Source organism: Aplidium turbinatum, chromosome 2 (genome assembly GCF_918807975.1).
Source record: "Aplidium turbinatum chromosome 2, kaAplTurb1.1, whole genome shotgun sequence".
Taxonomy (NCBI): domain Eukaryota; kingdom Metazoa; phylum Chordata; class Ascidiacea; order Aplousobranchia; family Polyclinidae; genus Aplidium; species Aplidium turbinatum.
In genome coordinates, this window is record NC_137473.1 from 1,301,938 (window position 1) to 1,314,502 (window position 12,565).

General features: G+C 35.6%; 1 protein-coding gene across 1 annotated transcript in view; it reads right to left on the reverse strand.

Annotated features, from left to right (window-relative positions):
* The window catches only part of LOC145765718 (uncharacterized), a 1,283,504-nt gene that overhangs the window by 126,894 nt on the left and 1,144,045 nt on the right, over positions 1-12,565 (reverse strand). Inside the window, exons 24-27 of the mRNA XM_082577542.1 lie at positions 5,387-5,479; positions 3,920-4,015; positions 2,623-2,793; positions 2,420-2,509 (exon numbers count right to left, since the gene is read on the reverse strand). Of these exons, the coding sequence (XP_082433668.1) occupies positions 2,420-2,509; positions 2,623-2,793; positions 3,920-4,015; positions 5,387-5,479 (450 nt within the window). The remainder of the gene's footprint in view (positions 1-2,419; positions 2,510-2,622; positions 2,794-3,919; positions 4,016-5,386; positions 5,480-12,565) is intronic.

Consider the following 12,565-nt stretch of genomic DNA (forward strand, 5'->3'; position numbering starts at 1 on the left):
TTTTAGACTGGGATCATGATGCCAGGCTACTAGTATATTGATCAATGCACATAGGTCATGTAAAAGAGCTTAGTTTTTATGCAGAAAGGTAATTGAAATATTCTATTATTTTTTAAGACTAATATACCTATTCATTTAGAGTCACTAGACTAGACTGCTTACTGGTACTAGCTAGAAGTTCTGTACGGTAGGCTATCTAACCCTAGTCGCTAAAAAAATCCAAGCAAGCATTTTCTTATGAATATAGGCCATGACTATGCTATGATGTCAACAAAACTTTTGAATGTAATGTAAAGGCAAACCAAACGTGGTAGCCTATAGGTTTCATCGAAAGGAAATATGTTTGCAATCGTCTAGTTGGTTAAGTTAAACTTCGGTACCGTACAGTAGCCTAGCTACCGGCCAGCAAAAATTGTCATTTTTACATCGTTTCAACGTCGCCAGACGTTGAAATCGTGTAAAAAAGGAACTTTTGCTGACCAGGTATAGGTTGCAACTGAGAAATATTTACAAAAGCCATTCGATTTGTTCAAAGAACCGAATTAGCCTAACAGTTCGTATTTACATTGATTCAATGTTTGAATACGTTGAATCACTCGGCCTATCATTTTTCTTTACATTGATTTCACGTCTGAACAGGTTGATTCAATGCAAAAAAAACTGTTTTGCTGACTGGCGCGCTTGTAAATGCAATGGTCATTTCGACGATCAATTGCAACACCGATTTGCTCCAAAATTTCAAAGTGCGTTTCAACAGTTTGGCAACCCATTTTTTCATTACCATGGCAACAAGAGAAAAAGGAGAACTCCTCTCACTTTTTCAAAACGCTGGCAGCTAAAGTGTTAATATGCTTTTGAGTACATATTTCAACTTTTTATCACCTCTTCGGCCACCTTTCAGTGAAGTTATTAATGCATTTAAATCGTCAAACTGTGTTTCATTAGTGAACTTTGTACAGTTTTTGAATTTCAACCTGCATTTCATTTATCAAACTTTATGCAAAAAAATGGTACAAATGCATTTAACAATATTTAATTAATTATTATTTTTCTAAATTCATGCAGTCGCACTGAGACGGTTTGTTGTGACTTTTTACCATGACGAATCTTTGTTTTATGACTTCACAATGTTGTTTTTATTTGAGTAAAAACTTTCAAAGTAAAAAATTTTGGAAACTTGTCGCTACTGTACTTACATGTTTTTAAATTTATATCGAAATTTATATATAAGTTTATTGAAGTTTTAGACTAGCTTTAGCCTACTTTTATTCACCTGCAGCAACTTTCCGGGTTTCTTTCAGCAATTCCTCAACAAATAGTTGCATTTTCTGCATTTTTTCGTCTAAAATATAAAAACTTGTCATTAAAATAATGATTTGTAAACGTCACTTTGATAAGGTAGCAGGACTACAGTATATGCATTTATTTTAACTCCTAACCAAATCATCAAATGTTATTAAAATCAAACAAATGTTACCAAATTGCAACTGCATCTTCATAGAAGTTTGCTTCAGTAAATTTCCAGATGATCTATCAGTGAATATTCCGCATTTTATGATTTTTTCTAATGGGCCTCAACAATGCCGAACAGGTTTGTATGACATACGGCTGCAAAACCGTCAGCTCGATAGCTCAACTGGTTCAGTGTCGACTAAGTGTACGAAGTAACCGCAAGATCAAACAAAGCTGGTTCGACTCTCGGGGTGTGCGCTTGAGCAACGCATTTCAAGGACAACTCTTTATTCAGCGGCACTAAGTGGATGGAATACTCGAAAAACAACATTTTTTGTCAAACTTGGTGACCGGGCATGCGTCAGTGGTTCAAAGCCTCTACTAGTATGCGAAACTGCCAGGATTAAGCTCTCAAAGAAGTTCTCTCAGTTTGCAGATAAAGATTCCACAATCACTCAATGAAATCCTATAATGTGGCCTTTAAGATGATTCGAATATAATTATTACCTTTGCAATCTATGTTTGACGCTGAGTGTAATAACAATGTTTGGTTTATTACATCGACTTTAAATAATTACGTTTGGTTTGTTGTTCTTTGTCACTGTCGCAAACCGCTTTACAATCGATGATCTGTAGCGATCTTCCTGGCGTCAGCACTACCTGACTACTCACTATAGAACAGCGAGCATTGTGTTTCGTTAACCATACCGGTGTAGCCTCCACACTAGCCATCACGACTTTTCCCAAAAAGATGTGTTTCTCGGCAGTCGAGTGTAGCAAGAATTGACAGCGATAGACACGTGTTTTGCCCATGAGTATAAACTTTACCAGGAACGAACTCGCAATGATTAAAATTTTAGGAACACAGTGACCATTATCTAGTCGATATTTCTACTTGTCTAACATGCCTGACATTATGTCAACAATATGTTTATTGGACTATTTATTTGTTATACGATAATATTACCAGAAGAGCTTGGTTGGTGGGAAGATGATGGCGTTTGTGATGAGGTGGATGCTCTTAAAGGTTGTTGGGTTGCTTTGGGGGTTGAGTTACCTGTAAAATTATAATTAACTTTAATTTTAATATAACTTTAAATTTAATGAAGTTAAAAGACTTCCCTTGTTAAGTGAAATAAAAAACTTTAAAACAAAATTATTTGATTTTACTTCGAAATATTTTATTCATGAAAGATGTAAATCTGCGCTTCAAAGGTTGAGGTTTTGAGTCTTGTGGAGCTGAAGATGAAGCTTTCTGAGATGATGATTGAGGTCGATTTGAAGCGTTGGGCTGTGTAGTCAGTTGTTGAGATTCTTGAAGAAGGGAATCTTGAAGGAGATCTAAAAATTAATATAATGTAATACAGTATGTTTATATTATACTGCAGTTGCTTAGAAAAGTTTTTGGTGTGGTTGTAACAATACGTAACAAAGATTAACGACAAATACAAATCAATTATTTAGTGATTGGCATAATAATAGACCCTTTGTTCACTTAACAAAAGCTCTATTAAACTTAAACAAAACATGGTGTTACCTTACAAATTGACACAAAGCGGTAAAACTTGCAAACACAAACTATCGAATACTTAACTAAACCTCTACATGTGCTGCCAACAACTCTACAAGACTGCCAGCAAATTATGGCAACTAATGAACCATACGTAACAAAGAAACTTGCAAATTAAAGCATTGTGATCGGTAAGCTTGCTACTGCGCTGTCAGGAAGAAGGAAGATGTGTGACAACGGGCGACGTGTCACAATGATGTAATAACCCGGATAGCAAAATTGGTTCTTTTTAGATTGATTCAACGTCTGCAAATGGATTAACATCAAATGCACAATTTTTTCTACCTGGAAATTATACTTCAGATAATTTTTACTTTACAAAAATCAAAAGGGCGTCGGTTCAACTCCTATCCAGGAAATATTTTTACACAAGGCACTTAATGACGTTGCCTGAACGTGGCACGCAGATCGGCTTAGTTAGATTTTCATTCATTGATTTCAATCTTCAACCATCGAACATCCGTCTGGCTTCTTGCAAATAACAATTTTTCTTATGATTTGAGTAAAAGTCAAATCTTATTTTGGCACTGGCTACCGGTTAGGAGGATTACAATTCCATCATCTAATGCAGTTTGCTATTAAGTTAGTGCTCATATACAAATAAACCCCTTCTGTGAAGTACACCGCGTTTAATGCAGTTGTGTGGGTAAGGCGCTGTGAATCAAAGATTGCAACCAACGCAAGTCCCACCAACCACGTAACAAACAAATAATGACTTTGTCTTCTGTAGGCTAGCGATCACCAATATTTTTCGGCACAGGGCCAAGTTCGCCATTCATTTTAACCACGTCGGTGGATAGACAATTTTGCGCATTGAAAATGCAACACGTATAAAAGTAATCACGTTGGGCCAGACTTTGGGAACCGCTGATCTAGCGACCTAAACAATCTACCTACTTGAAGCGATTTGTGACGTCTGAGATGGTGATTGCATCAGTGTTGACATAGACTCATTTGGAGGCAGCTGCTGGTTGACTACAGAGATCGATAGATCTAAAACGATGTTGTAAAAACAAAATGGATAAATTTATTATTGTTGAAATAATAACCATTTTGCAAACTGCAGTGCTCTAATTTAATTAATGTGAGCCTTGTCTTTGTATTGTTTCAACAAGTTTGTCAAAATTTGGAGTTATCTTGCTCAGTGCCAATCTCATGTCATCTTCAGGTTGAATACAATTTCTCTCCTTTGTTTTGATGTGAGTGAGCGCAGAAAATCCGCTCTCACACAGGCAGGTAGTAAAATATGGCAGGGGAGCTTTCACTGCCTGCGTGCCAACAACCGTCTTTTCATTCTTGACTTTTGTCCAAAATTGACCAAGAGTTTCTTTCTTAAAACAGTTCATCAATACGCTGTCGCACTGAATGTCAATAAACTCCTCTTGAAACCCAAAAATGCTTAGGTAGTTTTCAGGCAGAATATCAACATCAATAGCAAACGGATTATGCACCCATTCCAAATCTTCTGCATTTTTAAGGATAATCAAATCAAATTCTCGTATCAATGAACCCAAATACCCACAACCTGGACATCGTCAAAGCCTAACTCCGTATCTTCCAGTAACTTCAAAACAGTAAATGATGCTGTTTCTGGGACGAGATTTTCCTCTTCCACAACTTCAGCTTTTGCGTGAAAGTTATCAGATTTTCAGATACATTGACCAACATTACAATATGTTTGGCCCTTACAAAAGTGTATTCAAGATGTTCAGCTCCGGAAATATATCAGAAAGATACGCCACAAACAAAAGCCACTTTTAATCAGCAAACTTTTCTGCCAAGCTATGCTTCTTGTTTATCAAAAATTCCTTCACCTCCTTGCGCAGAGTTACGAATCTCTCCAGTACTTTGCCACGAGATAACAATCTCACATTAAAAAAGTGCAACAGATGTCTGTATGCTGCATTAAAATCTTCGCATTATTTTTGCAAAGATTTTATAATTTTATTTTGCGAAGTATAAGTTTTGGTGTGGCTTTTGAAGCAATTAATTGCTACAACTTCCTAGTCTAGTGTATACCATTGTGTACACTTCACCACAAAATGTGTGTGACAAAATCGTCGGGTGAAACCTGCGGCGTAGTTTGAATAGTGGAAATTACGAAAACTAAAGTAGTGGTAGGCAGTTTAAACTTTGCTCAAGACTCAAGAGGCATTATCTTTTATCACCACATCTTATAGCGACCCAGCCAAATGAACGGCGACACAGGTTTGGGTCGCAACCCAGGGGTTGAGAAGCACTGGCCTAGCCTACTAGTTACCAAAAATGATAAATATCTTTTAGTTGTAGCTGAAAAAAAAAGCAAATATAGTATATTGTTCCGTGTCACAACATAGTCACAAAATATTTAGCCAATATTCCTACTTGAGGCAATTTGTGAAGACGAAGTTGATGGTTGCGTCAGTGCTGACGTAGATTCTACTGAAGGAGGTTGGTGCATTGCAGTGCTCGATTGATCTGTAAATTTGAAAAAATAATTTGTTGTTTGGGCAATAGACATCATTTAGTTATAACAGACAAACAAACAAGCAAATATTGTTTATTGCCACAATGTACTCGTTGTGTAACACTTATGCCTATTCTAGCATGAAGTCATGAAACACAAGATTGATAAAATACAATTGACAACATCAACAAAATATTAACTACGTCTGAGTCGTCTGAGCGCTCATTCACAAATAACGTCAAGGGTTCAATTACCAATGATAATTTGTTGAAAGGAATATAAATTATTATAATGGATTACTCCATAAAGATAACAAATTATATCTTGACTTGGCCTACTATAATGAAAAAAACCTCTATGATATAATTTGTTGTTAGTGGTACGATAAATAAACTGTAGATGAAATAAAAAATGAACCTTTGTTTATGAACGGATCCAAAAGGAGTCCTGCTGTAAATTGTACAACAACAGCCCAGTGGTCCTTCAGCAGGTTATTTTGTACAAAAGATCTAAAGTCGGTTAATGACATTTCACGACAGATGTATAAAGCACTGAAGTACTCCTGAAAGGTCTGGTGGCTAAAATAGAAGCGTTGCTGCCCTTCCAAGAGTGGATATTCTCTGTTTGCTCCCATCAGAGTGACGACAAGATCTTGAACTAGCTGACTAGTGAGACTTTCTTTTATAAGATCGTTTGCTGTGATTAAGACAGTTCCTTTTTCTGTTGCTTCATACGCAATTTTGGAAAGTCTGATTACAATATCATCAGATATGGAAACGGCGTGTGCAGAAGTTTTAAGATTTAACAATACAGTATGAAATATCCTGGTCATCGTGGATATATCATCAATTTGAGACGATCCAAGAGATGCTCTCACGTAGAGCTGCAGCATCAAAGGGTTGTAGCATATGGACTTTAAATGTGGAGTTTTTTCTGTAAGTTCGTTCCAAAGAATCTCGGATTGTTGTTGGTCGTTGACTAAAGCGTGGAATAACATTTTCATATTGTCAGATGTCAGATCACTAATGAAGTAAGTGCGTTTGGGCCGGCATCTTTTTGGAATATTAAGCATAGCATGTGGTCGAGAAGTGAATATCAAGTGACAATTCTCAAGAAATTTTCCAAAACAAAGATTCGAAACAAGTTCCCAGTATTGAAGTGGAGTATTGTAATTGGATTCTTCCACATTTTCGTTCAAGTTCCAACTCACTTGATCAAATCCATCAAAAATAATGAAGGAGTTTTCCGGATTGGCTGTTGTCCAGTCAAAAACAGAATTCTGTTCTTGGTCATTTAAGTTATAGTTGCAATCCCCCAACAGAAATTTTTTCAATGTCAATTGTTTGTTGCAGTCATTCATGTTCATAAAAAGCTTTCTTAGGACGAGAACATTTTCACTTTGAGAAAGTCGTCTTGCCAGGCGTTTCGATAAGGTTGTTTTTCCTGACCCAGGATATCCAATTACCGACACAAACCTGTTGGTTTGAATATCAGAAACTAATTGATCGATTGTTACTGCTTGGTCAGATTTACTTAATTTAATTCCTTGACTTTTTGGATTGTACTTGTCATCGTCAGGAATGAACCTTCCTTGGTAAAAGTCAACTTTATGCATTTCACAATAAATTTCTGGAAAACCTTCTGGAGAAACGTCAAAGCTGGAGAGATCAACGTCATATTTGCGATGATATTGTTTGCGAGCTGCTTGTTGCAGCTTTTTTAATTCTTTTGTTGAACCTAATCAAAACAAAAACAAAAATATATTTGTAAAAAATATTTTTGAATTGACGACTGATCTTATTGGCAACCTCACTTGAGCATACTTTGAGTAAGTTATGGTTCAGCAAATATTAGAAGCTTGTTAAAATGTCCAAACATATACGACACGTTATGTGTTTTACGTTTCTCAGTTTTTCTATACAATATTCAAAACATTTGTGAAGGATATAGCAAATTGTAAGCGAAAAGAAACGGACTTTAGCACATTCACCAAACCACCACGTTTAGAAGCAGCACTGTTCGAAACAAAAATATTTCATTTCGTTTAGAGGTGAAACTTTAAATCTTGTTTTGGTATCAATTTGAGTAGAAAGGTATCTTCTTTTACCGTAAACAGACCCAGCTGAGCAACATCACAATATTTAACAAACAAAAATTAAAATGAAATAGCGAACATTGTCCGCTACATATATTATTCTTATCAAGCCAAGAAAACATTACATTTTTATGAAATACTACTAAAAAATGCATAAGCATAACAACAAAAATATAGTCTAATCTCAACAATTGCACACAAATGAACTGACAACTGAAAAACATTACTTAGCACAACGTGCCGAGTATTTAAAAGAGGAAAGAACTAATGTTCAGAAGAGAAGTGTCTAAATAGATTACGCAGGATAGACAGAAGTACAAGCCCAAGACACAAACAGAGCATAAAACAAACACACATAGCAAAAACAAACACACAACATAACAGTGACAAAGCATAACACATGGCAAGTTAATTGAAAGACTGTTTAAGAGATAGGAGTTATTAGTTAAGAGTTATGCATTTGTAACAAAACAAATAAAACTTTCAGATTGTAAAATGCACAAAAATTCATATTCCAATATAAGTTTGGAAAGTGCTGGGAACAACCGGAACGAAATGGTTAACCGCGATTTTCCAGACGATAATGAAGAGGGAGACCATGCTAGATGAGTGGAGAAAGTAGAACTGTGCATCCACGTTTCAAAATAAAGGGAGACATACAATAATGTGCAGTTTTTGTGGCATCAAACTCACATGTCAGTCTTGAAGTTGTGGGAGAAAGTATTCGTTAAAAAGTTTCTAGAAAACATTTTGCATTCCACAACAGCAGTTTGGTTTCATAGCGGAATGAGTACGTCAGATACAATATTACCGATGCGTCAGTTGATGGAGTAGTACAAAGAGAGACAAGACAACCTGCACTGCGTGTTTATTGATCTAGAGAAGGTACATGATCGGATGCCAAGACAGAAGATTTTCAGATGTCTTCGAATGAAATGTGTAGAGAAGTGGGTTTGTCTGATGCAAGACAAGCACCAAAGAAGTAAGACGCTTAGAGAAAGTGCTGGGTAGGAATCACTCAGAAACTTTAGGTAACGGTCGGGTGTCATCAAGGATCTGCACTTAGCCCGTTCCTCTTTTCTGTTGTTATGAATTGCTTCACAAGAAACATCCAGAGAGAGGCACCGTGAGATATGCTGTTTGCAGATGACGTTGTGCTGTGCATAAACGAGAGAGAAAGCAGAACAAAGGCTTCAGACTTTGGTGAGCAGCTATGGAGGATAGAGGTATGAAAATAAGCAGAATATCTCAAACTCCACATGTCAACAGAAAAAAATGATGATGAAAATAAGACAGAAATATAATTACAGGGAGAAATAGTGAAACAAGTGAAATAGTTCAAATATCTTGGTTCGGCAGTTTATGAGAACGAAACAAACGACAGAGACGTGGCAAGAAGATGTCAGGGAGGATAGGGAGCATCGAAGAAAATGACAGGAGTCATGTGTGACCGAAAGGTGCCAGAAAAGCTGAAGGGGAGACTCTATAAAGCGATAATAAGATCAGCAATGTTGTATGGGATGCATGCGGTAGCCCTGACAAAGTCACAGGAAGGAAAAATGCAAGTGACTGAAATGAAAATGCTGCGATGGTTTCTGGGGTGGACAAAGGAGGACAGAGTAAGAAATAAAATCATCAGAGAACGAATGTAAGTCGGAGAGCTGAAAGACCAGCTGAAAGAGACATGCCTTAAATGGTTGAGTCACGTCGTATAGACGAAAATTACGTCGGATGAGGAATGAGACGATTGGAAGTTGGTAAAGAAAGCGAGGAAGGCCGAAAAGAAGATGAAGAGAATGTGTGGCAGAAGATATGGAAATAGTGAGAGTGAAGGAAGAAGATACTGATGAAAGAGTTATGAGAAAGAGTTGTCGCGGTCAAGAAGTTACAAGCTTTGCTACATCAGAGATGCCCGGTGCTTCAGTGGAACACTAAACAGAATCACGTTTTAAAGTTTAATTAAGCATTCTACCATTTTTAATGCAAAAGTAAGTTATGTAATTAATTATTTAATGAAAATATTGTTGATGTAATCGTTTGCGGAAGATAGAAATGTCTCAATGTCATAAAAATTAACAAAAGATAATTGAAAACGCTTATACCATTTAGATGACAATAACTCATGGACCGATACATCTAACTTACTTTCCTTCATTATTATTATACTCTTGCTAACTGGGATTTTAAAGTAAAAAGGAAATCAACGAGTTTGGGAAACACTCCACGTGGCAAACTTCAACATTCATGAAAATTCGTGAACACAAATAAATCAAACTCGCTGGCAATGGTGGCAAAACTATTGCAGGGTTTGTTAGCTGACCTAGAAGCTTTTACTACAAGTGGCATTTATAGTAGCCCGGATGTTGCATAGTTGCTTCAAATCGTGCAATCTTAAACTTTTTGTGGTGTCTGAACTGTTATTTCTCAGAGCAACCAGTAAAAACTTTGCAAGATGGGAAGGCAGTCGCAATGTTATCTTTGAAACGACAAACAAATTGTAATAACGTGGAAAGCAAACTTTTTTATTATAATTACAAATTTTAATTTTCATACAAAAACCAATAAAATTTAACATTTGCGGAAACTTTCCTTTGTTTCAAATGACCATTTACTAGAAGCATTTGATAAAAGTTTGTGATGCGAAACAATAATGAAATCTCTTTATACGTGGCTAAGATGAGTCTGGGACTTAGTAGCTGGTACTTGTGGACATTTGTGTGTCAGTATTATCAAAAGGTTTGTTTAGCTTATTCATGTTAATAATTAAGATTCATAATTATACTTGTTTCAAACTTCTAAAATATTTTGTTAAAAGCAAAAAGCTTATGTGACGTATCATAATATGATGAGGAAAGGTTAACAGCAACCAATATCACACTATAGCGATATTATAGAGATAATACAAAGCGAGAAATGGCATCTTGTTTTTGAGTGTGACACCACAATATTAATATATATTGTAAGAGCTTTCGTATAAATGGGTCTTGTAATATTTATCATACTCTTAGAACTACGCAATGACATTTACACTATTCGCACCTTAGCACTTCTGTGAGCTAATTCAAATTATTGTGACGTCATAGATGCCTCAAAGAAAAGGTTATATGAGTTTCAAATTTCCATTAGGCCAAGCCATACTGGTTCAGTTGTTGTAAAGACTTTATGAGATCAACTGATGACATTTTTACACGTTTAAGTTTTTTATTTTAGTAAAACAAGTTTAGAAATATTTTTGAAGTATTAAGAAAAAATTTCGTTCTTTTTTTCTAAATTTTAAAACATTTCTTTCGATGTAAAAATATTTGCAATGATTTCGTTTCGTTTCAAATTATGTTTTTTTTTAAAGATTTTGTTTCAAACAAAAAATGTTTTGAACAGCTCAATTTGGAAACTAAATTATGTTTGGAAGAAATCATAACATTATTATAATAAAACTCTTCTTGTAATATTTATCTACATTTGAAATTCATTCATTTAAAATATTCAGAAAATCTTGACCAACAATATTGTTGATATTATTAACGTTGTTTTTTATTAAATGAACAACACGCAAAGAGATGTGATGATACTTTAAAATATTCCTTTTTTAAAATGTTACTTTTAAAATATCTACATTCTTATTGCAACAAATAAGTGACTATATAATGTTTTTTGTATGATTCTAGCTTCGCAATAAAATCAACGATATATTTTGCTAATTGTTATAACATTTTGCTGCATCTTTTGAGTTTCCGTTGTTTCGAAGATTAAAAGTATTGATTTGTTTGCTAATTTGTTATTGCATAGCTTGGCAATAACAAATCAATTTTAATCAACTTTAATTTAACAAATCAAAGTTACAATTGATGATGAAGAAAGATTGCTTGACAATTAAAACTACTGATACAACTTTTCAATTGAAATATGGCAACGCAGCAATGGTATAGACTACAAACTCACTATGTCTATCATCATTCAGCTCTATGCCTTGATGATTTAACAACCGAGCAATTATTACCATAATTATGGCAACTATTTCAGTGAAATATAAGCAGTACAAACCTTCATCTCCAGATGTAACGCAACTTTGCTTCGGCAAATTGTAGATCGTTGTATGAAACTGCCTCTTGTCAACATGGTTGACCACTTGATCAACATGCTGATGATGATGATGGGCATGAAACTGCCGCTGATCAACCTGGACCACTTGTTGAAGCTGTCGCTGGTCAACCTGGACCACTTGTTGAAGCTGTCGCTGGTCAACCTGGACCACATGTTGATACTGCCGCTGGTCAACCTGGACCACTTGTTGATGCTGCCGCTGGTCAACCTGGACCACATGTTGATACTGTCGCTGATCAACGTGGACCACTGCTTGGTCAACATGCTGATGGACAGTTGTAGAAAACTGTCGGTTGTCCTGGTAAGTCAGTTGTTGATGAGCTTGCTCTGTAAGAAAACTTATTAAATAATGTTTTGACTATTAACATTTGAGCCTTGAATTTAACGTAAGAAGACGTCGATGACTTGATGTCGGGATCATGGCGGTTGTAAGTTTTGTTCTCTTTCAATAAAACGAAGCAACATATTTTAAAATGTGTAAAATACGTAAAAAGCAATGCTATCAATATTATCAACATGTTAGAGCAACCATCAAATCAAACTCACTGTCACGCTTTCTTTCTATCTCTTACCAGGAAAAAGACTTGGAAAGGTTCAATGACGTAGTTTAATGGGTCAAACCGAAAAGCAGTCAATTAAATGTCGAATAATTCTACTAGTGAAATGATAATCTGACTTCTTGAAGAACTTTAACGAACGGCTTCTTAAATAACTCTAATTTCTGCATCAACTACCAATCCACAACTCATAGCACAACTCTCATAATCAACTCATAATAATCACCATAATAATAATCTCAGAATAATAATCTCAGAATAATCATTACACAAACTACACCACTATTTATAGTTGGCTGTTCAGTCCAGTAACTTCGAGAAGGTTACATCATAAAGAACCATCG